The sequence below is a fragment of the Neolamprologus brichardi genome, chromosome 22 (genome assembly GCF_056152115.1).
Source record: "Neolamprologus brichardi isolate AB-2024 chromosome 22, ASM5615211v1, whole genome shotgun sequence".
Taxonomy (NCBI): domain Eukaryota; kingdom Metazoa; phylum Chordata; class Actinopteri; order Cichliformes; family Cichlidae; genus Neolamprologus; species Neolamprologus brichardi.
Window position 1 is genome coordinate 18443836 of NC_142124.1, and position 17379 is coordinate 18461214.

At 43.5% G+C, this 17379-nt stretch overlaps 1 protein-coding gene across 1 annotated transcript; it reads left to right on the top strand.

Moving 5' to 3' along the window:
* Positions 1–2666: 2666 nt before the first annotated feature.
* Positions 2667–17133, top strand: fbxl2 (F-box and leucine-rich repeat protein 2). Its single transcript, XM_006787762.2, has 14 exons — positions 2667–3282; positions 7001–7062; positions 10524–10578; positions 11183–11257; positions 11487–11581; positions 12032–12196; positions 12302–12428; positions 13080–13154; positions 13282–13412; positions 13698–13758; positions 13873–13917; positions 14155–14211; positions 14329–14541; positions 14864–17133. The coding sequence occupies exons 1-14, from the start codon at positions 3253–3255 to the stop codon at positions 14969–14971; spliced, it is 1299 nt and encodes a 432-aa protein (XP_006787825.1). The 5' UTR covers positions 2667–3252; the 3' UTR covers positions 14972–17133.
* Positions 17134–17379: the final 246 nt, after the last annotated feature.

Consider the following 17379-nt stretch of genomic DNA (forward strand, 5'->3'; position numbering starts at 1 on the left):
GATATTCTGTTTTTCTCCATTAAAGTAAAACTACCATAAAATTAGTATACAAGCTACAGTGCTATAAGCATTAATATGTTTTTTAATACCTTTAAAAAAAGAGAGATTCGTGAAGAGTAAGAAGAAGACAAAATAAAGAAGGTAAAATACTCTCAAAGCCAATGAAAATGGTTAAGAAAACAAAACTTGTGAATATGATGTACGTAAATAAAATTAAAAGAACTGCATCAACAGCTGAGGTCCATTTTCCATTTGAAAGACTGTGTGTGTGACGGGCTCCATGCTGCTTGACATCAATGCAGTCACTGCGACCAGCAGGACACATTCAACACTGAGCTGCCAGCCACAGCCGAGTCAGGAGGAGAAGGGCGTGGGATTTTTCAAGGAAGGGAGTTAATTAAATTGACTGTCGATGAGAGATTGCTCATTACTGAGCAATGTGTTGGTATGGGGTGGCGCGAAGATGAAAAACTACATATTTGGTCAAACTTTATGAAAGCTTTGTCTACCTGAGCTTGTTTTGTAATATAGTATATAATATGTTTTAGTGTTTTGTGTCACACTAAACACAAGAATGACATTTTTTGAAATTTAAAATAATTTTTTACCTTTGATCAAGTTCAGAGGTGCAATGTAGTGCGCGAGTGTATGAAGCAGAGTCCAAGAAAACACGAGTGAGGCTTATCAGCTCATGCCTGGCTTACTGCGTCAATGATGAGGTGTCAGCACCACCTTCTGACTTCCTGGAACAAACACTCAACCAGGGAAGGAGGAGATAGGGCCAATCCTGGGGCTGTCACACAAAATAAAACTCAGAAAAAACCTAACATTCCTTAGCTTGATAATAAGAAATCTTTCTAATATATTAAAAAAAAACACTTTTAAGTAGAGGCCACAGAGCTAAAAGAAATTGACAGATTCAAAATATAATGGCCTTGAAGCATTCAGGGAAAGTCTGCACACTTTCATTGACAAGCTGTACCAGCTGAAGTAAGGTCATGGCTTGAACCTCGCGGCACAATAAAGCCAGAACCACTAACTGGAATATAGACATGACTGATTGTGTGTTTACACCTGTGCTTTTGCTCCATTTGACATTTACTTTGTAAAGAAAAATACCCGTTATACTGTCACACAGTCAGCCTGCAGACACAGTCACTGAGGCTCTGTGGACACGAGGCAGGTCGCCCAACTTGTTACCCAATCAGATATGTGATGTTTATATGTTAATATAAACATATATGTTGAGAAAGAAATAAAACCCATTAAACAATATGTTAATAAATATTTATATTTATTATATCATAGTCTATCATCAAGTACTCAGCGGTAGTATAAGTAGGTAATCAAACTTTAAATACTCTGGTGATTATAATTTTACTACACTTATTATGAGGTACTAATTGTAAACTTAAGCATGCTAAAATTAATTGCATATTACGCTCAAAACATTATATATAAACATTGTTACCTTATTTACACCTACAAACATTTACATCAATTAAATGTTAAACATGAATTTTTACATCTAAATGTAAACGTTAATAGTTGAGTTTAAATATTTCATGTAACTTTATTAAATCTTGAATATTACATTTAAACTGAATCCGTATGGAGTAAGATAAATCGGAAATCCTTGTGCATGCGCAGTCGAATTTCCACGAAGCTGTACTGTATTAGTGGAGTGAACATGCTGACGCTGTCCATGTTTTACTTTTAGGATAACAGAGGTTAGGCCAGCTGCATCAGAGCGCCCTCTAGCCGTGGAGGTGGAGAACACCTGCAAAGAGGTTTTTATACCTGGACCAATGAAAAAATGTAAAAGCTTTGATATTTGTAACAGTCATACATTCAAATTGTAAATAAAAACAAATGACCGGTTTCAATTAAGAGGTGAAAGTAACATTTGAATGCTTATCATGATCTTTTTATACTTTACATCAAATAACTGAGTTCTTATTAATTAAAAGGCAGGCCTATTTAATTAAAAATAATGATGATTATTTTTATTCTGTTACTTTTTTAATACTAATTAAATTTAACTTTTTACTTAATTTAATTAAACTGTTTTTAATGCAATTTTACCTTACAAAGATATTTGTTTTGTTATATTTTATTGAGTTATATACTATTTTGTTAAGGGTTGCATTTAGTGGGTCATTTGTATGTATAGGAGCGTGAATTTTAATGTACTGTAAAATAGGATTCTTATGACTTAGACAGAACTACTGTGGGGATAATTTTTTTTGGTTTTTCGTTTTCAGATTAAACTGACCAACACATGCTGGCCACATAGTAATCATTTTATAATAACATGACGATTCCTTTAGTTACTTAATTTCTGTACTTGTATTTGAATCTAGAAACTTTATTGGCACTGATGTTTGACAAAGGACTCAGCCCAGACTGCTTTGAGTGTGTCTTTCAGGTATGCCTGAAACAGGCTGTGTTACAGCAGAAAAGCTCGTGGAGCTCACACATTCCCTCTAAGCAAACCCACGGGTTCGTGTCAAGGCACCCCCTCCATCCCTTTTAGGTTTTTTTAAAAATAAATTTTATTAAAATTCTGCCTGTGCTGGTAAATGAGCCCCAATTAGTTATGATTTGGTTTCTTCCTCCCTTCCTAAAATTCCTGCAACAAGCCCACAATCAAAACAAATCGACCACGCGTGGTTTTCCCGCAGCAATGACGTCACGTCGCCCCTCCCCCTTCCCCGCAAGTAAACAGAAAACATTGAGGAAAGCGCTCGTGTCAGCCGCCACACGCGCGTCCGCTGCGGGAACCGTGCGGTGCAACGAGTAAAGGCGGACATCGGCCTAACGATTCCCGTGTGTTTTCAGCAAAGTTGGGCGATCCGCGGCCAGCTGACCGCCGATGAAGCGATGAAGGGAGAGGCGGAAGTGAAGTCACTTGACAGACCGTCCATGTTATTATTGTTATTTTGGTAGCCCTGTGATGAGACGGGCTGCTGGGGAGCCGTTGGTCTTCGAGACGTCGAGTGTCAACGCTGCCCCAGGCCGCCCCGGACCACCACCACCCTCACCCTCACCTCACTGACCCGGAGTACGGGAGCCTCGCTGGCGGCTCAGGGGGGGAGGTGGAGGCGGAGGAGGAGGAGGGTGTGAAGACCCAGCTTCAGCTCGGCTCCTACACTCCGACCGACCAAAAATAAAACGGCGACAAAAACAATAACCGTCAAACGACTCGAGTGGTTTCTGCGCGGCGTGTAGCTGGGACGTGCCGCCGCAGACATGAACGGTATCACCAAGGGCCGGTTCGAGGTATGACAGAGGGAGTGGACCACCAACGGTTAAAGTGTTTGTTTCTAGCAGACGTGGGAGTCGTGGGCTTGTATAAGCAAAGTGTGTGTGTGTATATCTCTGTGTGTCTGTTCGTGTGTGTTTGCGTGCGCGCGTGTGTGGTCGACCGTGCTCTGCTCCTAATTTTACACGCAGTCAGGAGCTGAGGCGTTTTGTTGGTCAAGGGTAATCCGAAATCCTGTTGTTGTCCTGCCGCACCACTAGACAGCGACAACATGGAGCTCAGGACTGCGGGACAGGAGGAGGAGGGCTGTGGCTGAGGATAGTCAATATATCAGGGCCGAGGCTGGTTGCCACTGGCGCCTGAGGTTACAGGCTTTCAGAGAGGGGGGGCTGCAGATGGAGAGGATGGATTGTTGTTAAATACACGCAATGAAAACATCTAAAGCCTCCTTAAAATACCTGTGATGGCCAGGTGCCACTACAGGTGGCCTTTGTGTTCAAGAAGTAATAATACTGCACATAGGATGAATGCTGTACGTCTCCAGATCACTTTATCCATATTTACATGCCAATAAAAAGTAAAAGCACCAGAGCTTTCAGGGTCATCATTTGAAGTTGTTGGGTTTTTAAAAATTCTTTTAGTTGGATTCATGAGCAAGATATAAAAAAAAAATAGTCATACTGTAGACAGTATGTGTGGCACTACTTGGTGTTATTACCCACGCCTGTGCAGCATTTTTGTGCTGTAGCAGGTTTGAGTAAAGCAACACATTTGCATTACTTCAGGTATTACTGAAAATATGAGCCGTGATAATCGTCTTTTATTAGAACAAAAACTTTGCGGTGGAAATGAGCTTCCTCCGAAGGGTGGCTGGCCTCCCTTAGAGATAGGGTGAGAAGTTCGGCCATCCGGGAGGGGCTCAGAGTAGAGCCGCTGCTCCTCCACATCGAAAGGAGCCAGCTGAGGTGGTTCGGGCATCTGACAAGGATGCCTCCTGGGCGCCTCCTGGGGTTGGTGTTCCGGGCATGTCCCACCGGGAGGAGGCCCCGGGGCAGACCCAGGACACGCTGGAGAGATTATATCTCTCGGCTGGCCTGGGAATGCTTTGGTGTTCCCCCGGATAAGCTGGAGGAGGTGGCTGGGGAGAGGGAGGTCTGGGCTTCTCTGCTGCTGCCCCCGCGACCCAGCCCCGGATAAAGTGGATGAAGATGGATGGATGGATGGAACTTTGATCTGAAAGTTGTGGAGTTAAAAAAAAAAGTACATCATGTGTAGTGTAAAATGTTATGTTACTAAGTAAACAAAACCAAAGCATCTCCAAGTATTTGTACATTACTTTGTTCATAAACCTTTGCATACCTGTGGTGCAATAATCACCATGTACTGCTGATTTAACACTTATGCACAAACCATAATCACCCCATCTGACTGATTATGGCTGCTCATAGATGCGAGATGTTTATCAGGAGTTATTATTCACACATTGCTGAGATGCTTTCGGGGTTGACTTGATGCTACTTGACGCCCTCAGTCAGGTGTTCACATGTTTGTCAGTAGTAGGAACATGTGTGCTGACGTGCGAGTGAATCAGAACAGACGGCGTTAGTAGCGCCCGTGTGTCTGTTGCCATATCAGTGGATTTCTCAGCAGACTTCTAAGCTTCTTAGCATGAACCAGTGTACGGTGGGGAAGCAGGCTGGTGTGTCCAATTGAGAAGAAAGGGGAAGGGGCTCAACTGACAGACGAGTTGGTGATCGAGTCCTTTTTATGGTTTTTGTTGTTGTTGTAAAATTGGCATAAAATTGAACGCAACACTCGACCCAAGTCTTAATTTCTTCATGGGTGTCTTTGTTTGACGTGCCACAGGCGTTTTAAACCAGATTTGCATGTTAGGCTTGTTGCACCCTCTCTAGGAATAGTGAGCATGACTTCAGAGAGGAGTTTCCTGTTAGGGAATGGTGCTCTTCCTGCATGGGGAGCAAGGGCACCAGAATGCTGAGGCGGTAACTCTGATAAGGATGATTATTGGAGTATCAGGTTGTTTTCTAAGTCATTTTACTTGTTTTGACTGTAATGTAAAAGGATGAATTTGAATTTCTGGACATTTTTCAACCCTGATCTCATTACACAGTAAACCATGTTTGTACCACAGAATGATATTATTGTTCTGTGAATGCTCCATGTTAGCGTAATGCTGTGGTGGAGCCCAGTGGGTTCCACCACGGCCTCCCTGTGTTCCTCAGAGTGATGGAAGAGAGGTCAAAGGTGAGTGATGTGTTACAGATGTGGTTCGGATTTAAGTCTTAAGTTTAGTCCTAAACTACCCCCCCCCCCCCCCCCCACACACACACACACACACAGCTTTACAGAGACACTGAGTCAACATGCTGTTTCTTGAAAGGTCAAATTGCCTGCCTGTCAGTCAGTACATGCTGATGTTTATTACCTTGATTTAATCAGGAAGGCCAGCAGAGGCCTGGTCAAGGTAGCAGCCTTCCACAGCAAATACCCATCCACAGGTCTCCTTCACTGCATTCCTTCTAATGCTATTAAATTCACCAATAGATATACACATGTTTTAAGTTTGCTGTTAGTTTAATGTTACAGTTAATGACAGCATGCTTTACTCAACAGCCTCAGATGAGTGTGTAATGATGCATTATTCAGTACGAGGGCATGTGGGCCTCAGTGATGGCAGAGGTTTTTCTGGTAAGTGTGAGTTCAACAACACTCTTGTGTTGTTCCCTTAGCGATGTTAAAGTTCAAACCAGCTTAGTTAATCGTTTGCCGGACCTTGACTGGACCAACTCCCTCTCCTTCACTTCCTTCTGAAATGGCCTGCATTTCCTCCCTCCTCCTCCTCCCTCGTCTTCTTCCACTCTGATGACTTTCAGACGTGTTTTTCCAGTACTTCTTGACTGGAGCACGGTTCCTTTGGCTTGCCTTTGTCACTCAGTATCGTCTTCCTCACCTCTTCCCTCTCGTTTTGCTGCTTTCTCTTTCGAGGAGGTTGCGTCTGTCGTCAGGGGGCTATACTACAGCTGAGACATTTTCAGAATCAACCTTTGCTCATCTCGTGCCTCTCCTCCTATCCCCTTTGTGTTCTCAGATTTCGGTGTTTGTGTTTGCGTGTTCAACAGCAGGGAGTCCCCCCTCATTAGCTACAGCTTCTGAGCCTTTGAGGATACAAGTGTATCACTGGCAGGATGCGTGTCTGCAGAGGCACAGTGGATGTGGGTGTTTGCCGTAATTTAAATTCATGGCTGAATGCAGCCCACCTGATCTCGAATGTTCTGCCTCTGTTCTTCACACAGAGAGGTTTGACTGGAATCACCTGCGAGTGTGTGTGTGTGTGTGTGTGTGTGTGTGTGTGTCCCACTCAGCAGATGGCCAGACATCCAGCGAGTAGACTAATTGAGATAAGCATGCCAACAAGCTGACCAGGCTAACAGAATTATAAGCTTGTGAGGAGGCGACATGGAAATCCAAATGCAGCTCTGGCATGTTTATTAGCATAGCTTACGGAAGCAGCAGCTGTAAACTGAGCAGGGGTCTATTTCTTTTCTTAAGTATAACAAGCTGGTGAAATAAAATTATGTGATTCCTGGGCTTAGTTTAGCTCTGTTTAGTGTAGCAATCTTGTGAGGATGATAATGTTTTCATATCACTGCACATCAACACACACACACATAACGACACTCACTCATTGTTACTGTTTGTCTTATCTCTCGACAGGTGTTCTCAAACAGCGATGAAGCCCCCATTAATAAGAAGCTCCCCAAAGAGCTTCTTCTTAGGTAAGAATAATTATACCAGACACACAACATACAACACAACACACCCAGGGACGAGGGCTTAGGTCGGGGTTACTCATTAGCTCAAGCAGCCTGGAACGGTGTGTGTTTGCTCGGCCTCTGTTGGTGGTGTAGGTGCGTTTGTGTGTTTAGTATGATGTTTGTCAGCCACCAGCCTGAAATAAGGTTCTTTTAGCTGTGTGTGACCTACAGACCAATATTTTGTCCCACAGCAGCTGCACATGACCCATTAATCTGACATCCCTCGCGCAGTCACCCATGTTCATCCTTCACGCTCGTTTATGTGGAATGGAAAGGGTTGCACTTGCATATATCTCTGCTGACACATGACACGCTGTGCACTCTGTGAAAGCTGCATTTTTTGTGTGCATGCGTGTGTGCACGCATGTGTGAAACACTCCTGGGCCTATGCAAACTGTATGTCTCTGTAAGTGAGCTATAAATAGTTTTGTCATAGCTGGTGGGGAATTCCGCAGTGCTCTGCTCTTCTGCTGGTCCATACGCTCTCCCAGCATGCCCATTATGACCAGCGCATTTCCACTGGTGGTCAGAAAAACATGTATTAGTCCTGCACTATGGGGGCCAGATGTGCTGCAGTAAAAGATTGGAAGAGAGGGCCCCACATTTCATGCCACTACCGAGGCTCATTGTTGGCTGCCCATAATACGCCACCAATTGGTACTGAGTGTGGACCAGAATGTTGCTCTGAGAAAAAACATGACTTTTAGCCACTGCTTTACTCACAAGGGGTAACCACATAGTTAATTTGGTAGAGATAATCTTCCAGATCCAAACCCCAAATGATTTATGTCACTTCCCAAGCTTGAACCAGCGATCTTTTGTTAGTTATTCAAAATGTGTAGTTTCACTTCCATTTTATTGAGATTTTGAATCAGTTGCTTTCTAACAGCCACATATTTCGGACAGTGTAATAAAAAATGTTCTGTGGGTCATGTTCTCCACAATATTCATATCTGCCTGTATGTTGTTTGGCGCATTATTGATAATAAACAATGTGGGCCCACAGTGGATATATGTGGGCAAACTATGGGGCTGTGTCGGGGAGGGAAAATCCACACTTATCCCATACGAAGCCCAACTGAGTGTACCCGCACAGGGCCAAACGCAATTTTGCCCTTTGGGGTCCTTATATAAGTTTTCATTGGGCAAGCTATAGAAAACCCAAAGGCCCACAGAATACCATTATAGGGTCCAGAGGGGCAAAACTGCAATGGACCACACAGGCTAACCTACATAGAGCCTACATGGGTTTTCTGTGGGCAACCCCATAGTCAGTATCCTAATAGAAAACCCTTAATAGGGGCCCCAAAGAACAAAACACCTGCCAGACCTGTGTGGGCACACCCAATTGCCCCACAGCTCATCCACAACTACACAGCTTGGGCTCGCACCAGCATGTTTGCAGGGTTAGTGATCTGAATAAGCTGATGTTAAGGGCTACATTTTTTAGCCTTTCTGGTTTATGGTTGGTCGTCCATACATTTTCTTAAAAAATTATCCAAATTAGGTTGCAGTGGTTGCTGGAGCCTTTCCCAGCTGTCATGGAGTGACAGGCAGGGTACACCATGGGCAGAGAGCCAAATGTGCTCACATTCACGCCTGTGGTTAATTTCTAATTACAGATTAACCCAAGATGCATATTTTATAACGGCTGCAGTGTGCCACCATGTGTTACACGTTGGAAAATATGCAGCTCGAGGAGTAGTGGCTATTTATTTTGTTAATTTGTGTTCTTATTAGCGTTGCCGTTTATGTACAGAGCATCACTAGCGAGCAAGCCTGAATTGCCTGTGCAGCAGTCTGCGTCTTAGTGGGTGCACTTGTAAACAGCCGTTATGTAGGCCAGCGCAGCGCAGATATAAACTGTGAAAACTGTGTGACATCCAAGAACCCTGTCTGACAGACAAGCCCCGGAGAGGGAGCGTTCGGGGTGGTTCACGGTCCTCTTACCCAGAAGCACTGACTCAGCACCCTCTCCACTACCACTAAATTCATGTCTGAGTTGTTGCCATGACAACCAGTCCCAGACTTTATGGCGAAGGCTCGACTCTCCCTTTTCTAGCCATGCTTGAAGGGCCGGGTGACAACAAATGGGAGTGTGCTTCATGAAAATCCTGTTATGTGCCTTGTCCGAAAAATAGGGACACCCAGGCAGGATCTGATAGAGTGATCCAAGGCTTTTCTCTTATTTCGTGCTCTGCATTCAAAGGTGCCCTTATTGCTTTCCTGTGTGTAGTAAAGTGGCAAAAGATACCATGCTCATGGTGTTGTTGCTCTGAATTTGTCTGTATTATGTCACGTCCTTCACTTTCTTTTGTGTGTCTTATGAGAAAAAGTCCATGTCAGTCCTACCCTGCCGGTAATATGATCTATCTGTGTTCAGCAGTCCCTCTCAGCTGGTACCAATTACAGACTTCAGATAGGTTAACAGGACTCACCAAATCAGATTGACTGATTGCTTCGCTGTGAGTGTGAGTAACCGAGTTCCTCTGTGGTTACTAAGAGGCCTCTCTCGCACACATAGTGGAAAGTCAGATTGTAGTTGATTAAAACGGGCAATCAATCATTGGTCAGCATCGCGGCCATTAACCAGTTATTAGGAAGGAGATCAATGTGCACGATCAACTTGATTGGTCGGCCCCTTGGGTGCCAGCAACCACTCCAGGATCTGTGTACCCTGCGTGAGAGTGCATGGAAGTTGCATATGCGTTGCTTTGTCAATTGTATGATGTCTGTACTCTGTGACACCAGACTCTTGTATAGATTATACAGACTTGTCCTGACATGCCCTGGCCTAACACACATCAAAACACACAGCCTTTGTCCGTGTCTATTTGAAGGAAACAATGGCCAGCTCCTGTTTCCTAGGGTTAAAAGGGCAATCAGACCCCAGCTGCACTCAAAACTTTGGCACTAACAGCTCTCTTAACACCTCAGATTTTCTAAAGATTTTCCCTGTAAGTCACTTCTGTGAGATTTAACAGACCGTTTTATCACAAGAACTGACAGGAGGTATTTGGCTTTGTTGTGTGTGTGTGTGCGCATGTGTGTATGTGTGCCCTTCTATACATGCTCATACTGTATCTCTGTCTGTACCGGCCTTTTGGTGGCCTTGCTTGTCTGAGTGCCAGAGATTACTCATTGGCAGATTAATGGATTGAGCTGACCCAGTAGCCTGCTGCATGTGGCCCTTTGTGGCTGACCAGCCCATAGCTCAAACACTGCCTGTCTATGGGCCTACCAGCCAAACACCACAGATTGTTCTGTTCCCTACAGACATAAGGAAAAAAACATACTTTCACTAGCAGCAAAGAAAGAATAAGGTGTTCCAGCATGTGCTTGAGCAGAGCTCCTTATCTGAGTATGATCATATGATCACTTATATGAGAAAACCTCATCCTCCTCTTTGTCTCTCTTTCTAGAATATTCTCCTATTTAGATGTGGTGACACTGTGCCGGTGTGCCCAGGTGTCCAAGGTAAGCGCCTCCCTTTCAACGCCACATCCTAATTAAGACCTTACTATTAAAAAGGAGGTAAATCTGGTTTGTACTTACTGAATTCTCTAGGAAAGTGTATAATATGGTGCCCTCTGCTGGCTCTGTGTAAAGGGAACCACAGTCTAGCCACAGTGAACTGCAGCTTAAAGTGATTTATAAAATGATCTGTGTGAATTATCGTTACAAGCCACTGACTGAATGCAGAGCTTTTGAGGCAGCCTCTCATACCACAGCTTCAAATTAAACTTTTATTACCTGTGACAAAGCCCAAGGAATGTTTTCTTTTGCTATGTAACATGTAAACAAAACAAATGTTATTATAAAGGCAGTTTATCTCTTTCCTGTTGAATTTCATGTATTTTTTCCGACTATCTTTAATTATGTAACTTCTTCAGTTTACAAAGACGCCAAAGAGAGAGGAGCAGGAAACCCTCACATTAGACAAGGACTGACAGTGGAGACTGTTGATGTGTACACAAACCCGTAGCTGCACGATGATTAAAAAAGTCACCGTTCACCTTCTTCCACCTCTGTCTGACCCATTTTTCTGTCTCTTTGCACAACATGTCTGTCACCCTCTCAGGCGTGGAACGTCCTGGCCTTAGATGGCAGCAACTGGCAGAAGATCGACTTGTTCAACTTCCAGACGGATATAGAGGTGAGGGTCGTGTTCATGAGAGAAAAAAAGGAGCGAAGGGTTCGAGTTTTGAGCATTTCCTGCGTGTGTGTGTGTGTGGACGTGAGAGCTTGTTGAGTAGCATTATCTAGTCCAAGGCTTAGTGCTGGGTCAGTAGGCTTTGGTGCCGACTGTGACGTCACAGCTGATCCCCTGTCCTGTAGCCCAAGTCATATTACTCTCTCTGTCTGTCCGTCCGTGTATCCCTCAGGGCCGGGTGGTGGAGAACATTTCAAAGCGCTGTGGAGGCTTCCTGAGGCAGCTCAGCCTGAGGGGCTGCCTGAGCGTTGGAGACGGCTCAATGAAGTGAGAATACATTGACCCTCTGACATGCACCGTTATAATAAACGTGCTTCTGCTTTGATTTTTAGCAACAAACATCCTTTTGTTGGTTTGATTACTTCCGTTTCGGTCCCTGTGTGATTATATTTCAAGTTTTAGCCGAGTGTGTGCGTCTTCATTCCCAGGGGACTCTGTGCAAAGAACCTTAATTTCCTTTTAATTTTCTCTTTGCTCACTGCAAACATACAAAAAACTAACAAAACAAAATAAAACCCCACTTGTGTTTAATTGTTATATCTTTCTGAGATTGTTGGATCTCATAATGTATTTCTATCGTCTCTGTAAGCAGCAGATTTAACCGATACTTTCTCTTCTTTGCAAAGCAAGGCTTTTTTTCTTTGTAATAGAAACTTGTGAAAACGTCAGAAAGAAGTCCCTTCACCTCACTTCTTCCATGCTTCACCTGTTTCCCAGGACTTTTGCTCAGAACTGCAGAAACATCGAAGTGTTGAACCTTAACGGCTGCACTAAGATCACAGACAGCACCTGCCTCAGCCTCAGCAAGTTTTGCTCCAAACTCAAACACCTAGATCTCACTTCCTGCGTGTCCGTCAGCAACCACTCCCTCAAGGCCCTCAGGTAGCACCAACACACTTGTTTTAACTGCAGTTTTTAAATCCCAAGGGCTCACCTGTCTTTAACTTGATATTTCTCTTTTATTGTGCAATGTGTGCGCATGCTCAGTGATGGCTGCAGAATGTTGGAGACATTGAACTTGTCGTGGTGTGACCAGATCACGCGCGATGGCATCGAGGCCCTCGCTAGAGGTTGCGCTGGTTTACGAGCACTGTTCCTCAGAGGCTGCACACAGGTACCCACATTTATTTTCTTTATTTCAGGTTATTTTATGCCTTCTTTGGCCCATTTAAAAGTAGTTCTACACCTTTGTATAATCAATTATCATATTATTACAAAAAAGCCCACCTAGTCATTATACAGTGTTAAAATAAAGCCTTTTAAAGATGCTCTCTGCCTTCGGTTTTGCATTTAATAACTGAAAAGCTGCTCTGCTGGCTGGAGATCAGGTGACTGACATGGCTACTGAACAATATCCGATTTTGATTGTTGATTTGGCCTCTCCTGAAGTTTTTGCTGTCTCTTATAGGTTTATTTTGATTTTCAGCCTCATGAAATTTTCCTTAAAAATAAATAAACTTTATATAAATCTTTTTGGACCTTATATTGAGAATTCCAGTATAAAGCTGCAAAATGCAACTTCAACACTTAGATTCAGCTCTTATGCGTTTATTTTGTCATGGAATAATGAGTGAACAGGCCTCACCTGTCCACGAAAATCTTTTTCAGTTAACTGTCCAATAACTTCTGAGCCTCTGAAAATGGGTGGGGCTGTATACAAACCTCTGAACTTCAGTCACATCTTGATTGTTTGACTTTAAATACTTTGCAGTTGTCTACAGAGTCAAAATACTTGATACTTGATAATTTTTTTTTTTTAACCCAGCTGGACGACGGAGCATTGAAACACCTTCAGAAACACTGCCCAGAACTCACCACCATAAATATGCAGTCTTGCACAGTAAGACAAACATTTGGTTGTTGGAAGCGGAGCGGGAGCAACTGATAATAATGCATGACTAAGGCTCTGCATGCCTTTTGTGTTTTTGTAATCAGTTTTTTTTATTTTTAATGTCTGTTGCCTCCAGCAAGTAACGGATGAAGGTTTGGTCAGTCTGTGCCGAGGATGCCACAAGCTGCAGAACCTCTGTGTTTCTGGCTGCAGTAACATCACTGATGCCTCTCTCACTGCACTGGGTCTCAACTGCCCCCGACTTAAGTAAGAAGCTCACACACCCGTCTCACAACATTTCTCATACATCCAAGAAATATGACTGCTGTTGCTTCCAAAAAATAATGTACAATCATATCTATTTGATGCTCTCAACCAAATTCAGCTATTAAAAAACAAACCATGCAAAATATTAGACATTTTGTGCACAAGAAGTCTTATATTTTGCACCTGTTGACCAACCCAGTGTGTTCTCCAGTGATCTTCAGTATTCCTTCCTCATACTAGCTGTTAAAAAAAACTCTTCCCAAACTTTGTGTCTGTTTGTCTAAGGATCCTTGAAGCTGCACGATGCTCACATTTTACGGACGCTGGGTTTACTGTCCTGGCCAGAGTAAGTTCCATTTTGCTGTTTTGCTTATGTTTTCTTATCTCCTTTAGTTATGCCAGCTGTGTTCTGAGTTCAGTTAAAAACTTCTCTCACAAAACCTTTTGTTTGTCTTCACAGAACTGTCATGAGCTTGAAAAAATGGACTTAGAAGAATGTATTTTGGTAAGAACATTTTAGTTCCCTCATCTACTCCCAAGATCATACTTCATCATACATGATTTTTGTCAAATGACGTTTGGCAAAAAGTAGAAGTTGTGACATAGAAGACGTGACAGAGTTCTGGGACTGAGAACAAGATATGATCATGATATCACATGTTTGCTGATGCTTGAACTGATCCTCTCAGCTGTCCCCAGACATGTGAGAACAGTACATTAATCAAGCTTGGCCTGTCCTCAGGTGACAGATAACACCCTGGTTCAGCTGTCAATCCACTGCCCTCGGCTTCAAGCACTGGTAAGCAAACAATGTCTGATACTGTATCAGCTTTTTTCTCAGCCCGTCTTCATTGCTGTGTGTGGTTTAATCTTTCTATTTGCGCATCTTTAACCCAATCTCCTGCACCTTGGGCAGTCCCTGTCGCACTGCGAGCTGATCACAGACGATGGCATCAGAGCTCTGAGCAGCAGTACCTGCGGCCAAGAGCGCCTCACCGTGGTAGAGCTGGACAACTGCCCCCTCATAACTGACGTGACCCTCGAGCACCTGAAGACCTGCCACCGTCTGGAGCGCATCGAGCTCTACGATTGTCAGCAAGTCACTCGGGCGGGCATCAAACGCATCAGGGTCAGTGGGCATGAAGGGAAAATACATGCTGCTTTTCAGCTCTTGTTCGGGGTTGGAGCGGAGCTTTAAAAGAATCGCTTGACATTTTGAAAAATGTGCTTGTTAGCATTCTCGCTGAGAGTTAGATGAAAAAATCAATACTACTCTCACTCATGATGTACACAAGCGGGCTGCATTTCTAAAAATATTTTACAGAAGGCAGTCCTGAGCATGTGCTTTTTCCTTGTCTTTCTGTTTTGTTTTGGGATTTTTTTTTTGTTTTATTGGGGAGGGGTTTGTACATTTTTGGTCTTTTGTATTAACACATCTCTCCCGCATACAGGCCCACCTTCCAGAGATCAAAGTCCATGCCTACTTTGCCCCCGTGACACCCCCTCCCTCTGTACATGGAGGTGGCCAGCGTCTGTGCCGCTGCTGCATCATCCTCTGACAGTGGAGGGCCAGGGGGGGCCACCTCTGTCTACAGGTCCTGCTGCTATGAGAAGGGGGCTGATGTCGGGTGTGGGGTGGAGGAACTGGGGTAGGCATAGGGGAGAGAGGGGGCTGGACCCACTCACTGCTCCTGATCACTGATCAAAACACTGACTGATTGCCGCTGATCCCTGATCAGTTGAACCCGCCCCTTCTCTCTCCTCTTGCTCACCGATCAGCAGTGCAGCAGCCCTCCGTGTGACGGTGTGGCAGGGTGGAGGAAAGAACACGGATGGACGGAGTTTTTCGCTTTTTCTCTCTCTGTCTCGTTCTCTCTTTCTCATCATGAAGACCAGAACAGGTTCTCCATTCCACTCTGCTCTCCCTCACATCTCTGACTCCCCACCTGCGGGGGTAAAGGACTGCATCTGGACAGCTGCAGGTGGGGTGGGAGGGTGAAACGGTGAAACGACAGTGCTTCATGTTCAAACTTTAAAAAAAAAAAAAAAAAAAGATATTTTCATGTTGGACACTCTCTGTGGAGAGGTATCATCTCAGCTGATCACATGACACCTCTACACGACCATCCTGTGATTCATTCTGCTTCGACCAATAGACGCACAGCACGGAGGAAGTGGAGCGCTGCACTGTGGGTAAAATCCACAGATTCTTCTGGATACAAACAGTGAAGCTCTGGCACAGCTGGCTCAGCTTTGCAGTCCTGGAGGAAAAAAAACAAAAAACAAAACAGGAAGTACAAAGTGGAACATGTGACATATTTGTGCATCTGGGAAACCTCTGTTGACATTTTAATTCTGTTTGTACAGAGAATGTTTTGCAATGGAGAGGGGGGAAAAAGATTAATGGCAACTCACTCAAAAATTGGGGAAAGCCAATATTTTTTTTTTGGTTTGGTTTCTTTTTCAGTGCTTATTGTAATTGTCCATGCCTGTCTATTCAGAGAGGAGGATACGCTTGTGTTTCTTTTTGAGATGTAAAAGGAAAAACTGTTGCTGTGTTACAAAAAAAAGGACCTATGATTCAGACCCTTGGTGTCTAAAAGCATTATATTGACACTGTATGCTGCTGGGATGAGTGGCCTCTCCCGTGTACTGCGTGGATACGTTAGCTCGCAGGCCCTTATCCAATCATCCTGTCAGTAGCCCTTGTGCTCTAGCTTCTACTCTACTACTTAAGCATTTGTTTACAACCTCAATTAGGTTAGCGGCCACAGACTAACTTGTTTACATGAGTAGGTTTCCAGTCCCACTGTTATTCAGACAGTTACTAAACTGATTCTGAATAGGTTAGTAACACTGATACAACTGTTTTTAAACTGGACTGTGACACCCACTATTCAGATTTATGCTGTGTGTGTCTGGATCAGGGCTGACGCTGGTGCAACTTTGCTTCAAAAGCAAAAAGGAAATTTGTTTAGAGATAATAAGTATGAGACTGTGAACAAAGGCACCTCAACTTTATTGACAATCACATGAATTTATGTACTTGGAGGTTAATTTAGTCTAGCTTTGTGTAAATGTTAATTTACAGATGATGTAGGAACATAAATGAATTGGCTGTCGTCAAGACTTAAAAAATCATGCGAGTAGTAATTTGCAATTAGTTTGTTATACAGGTCTGGTGGAACTTTCCAGTCTATGTATGTAATTGATCCCTGACAAATTCTGGTTCATCTAATCCTACAAAACATATGTGATGGGGTAATTTGAAAAGCAGAGATTGGACATCCCGCCACACCCCACAAACCAACAGCTAATTTTACTGTATACAGGCACCTCTTTAGATCAACAGGATTTCAACATTATGTCTCGTCATGCCTGATTACACACGCACGGGGCATGAACACCATCATTTCACGCACTGAAAATGCAACAAAAGAAAAGCAGCTTTTAATATCGTGTTAAACAAGAGACTGATAAGTGTCGTGTAGTGCCAAGTGCTCAAAGACTGGGGAGACTGGCAGGACAATGGATAGGACTGAAACAAGAGAGACCAGATGGAAAGGTCAAGGAAGACTTGGATGGATTTGAGATACATAGCTGACTCGACTGGCTGTGATACTAATGCCCTGTTTGACAGCTGTTTTAACAGTTTTATGTTTAAGAAAAAGAAATAAATTTAAAAAAAATAAATAAATAAAGGTGACTAATAGTAACTGTGCTTTGTCTCTGCAGTGTGAGATTTTGTTTTTTATCTGAAAGACCTAGTTCATAGTAAACTGCTGCAATTTGAATAGAGACTGTGCAGCCGTGACGCCGCCAGATGTCAGCATAGGGCCGTGTAGACAGCGGACACGCCCACACGTAAACAGTAATTTTGTTTATCGCTTCTAGAACAGAGAATAGAAATTAACCAGCCACAATCAATGACAATATATCTTAAGTTAATAAGCATATATATTTCCCT

Coding starts and splice junctions, on each gene's coding strand:
- fbxl2 (XM_006787762.2), top strand. CDS start 3,253: ATGAACGGTATCACCAAGGGCCGGTTCGAG. Junction 3,283..7,000: donor TCACCAAGGGCCGGTTCGAG/GTATGACAGAGG, acceptor ATCTCTCGACAG/GTGTTCTCAAACAGCGATGA. Junction 14,542..14,863: donor CGGGCATCAAACGCATCAGG/GTCAGTGGGCAT, acceptor TCCCGCATACAG/GCCCACCTTCCAGAGATCAA.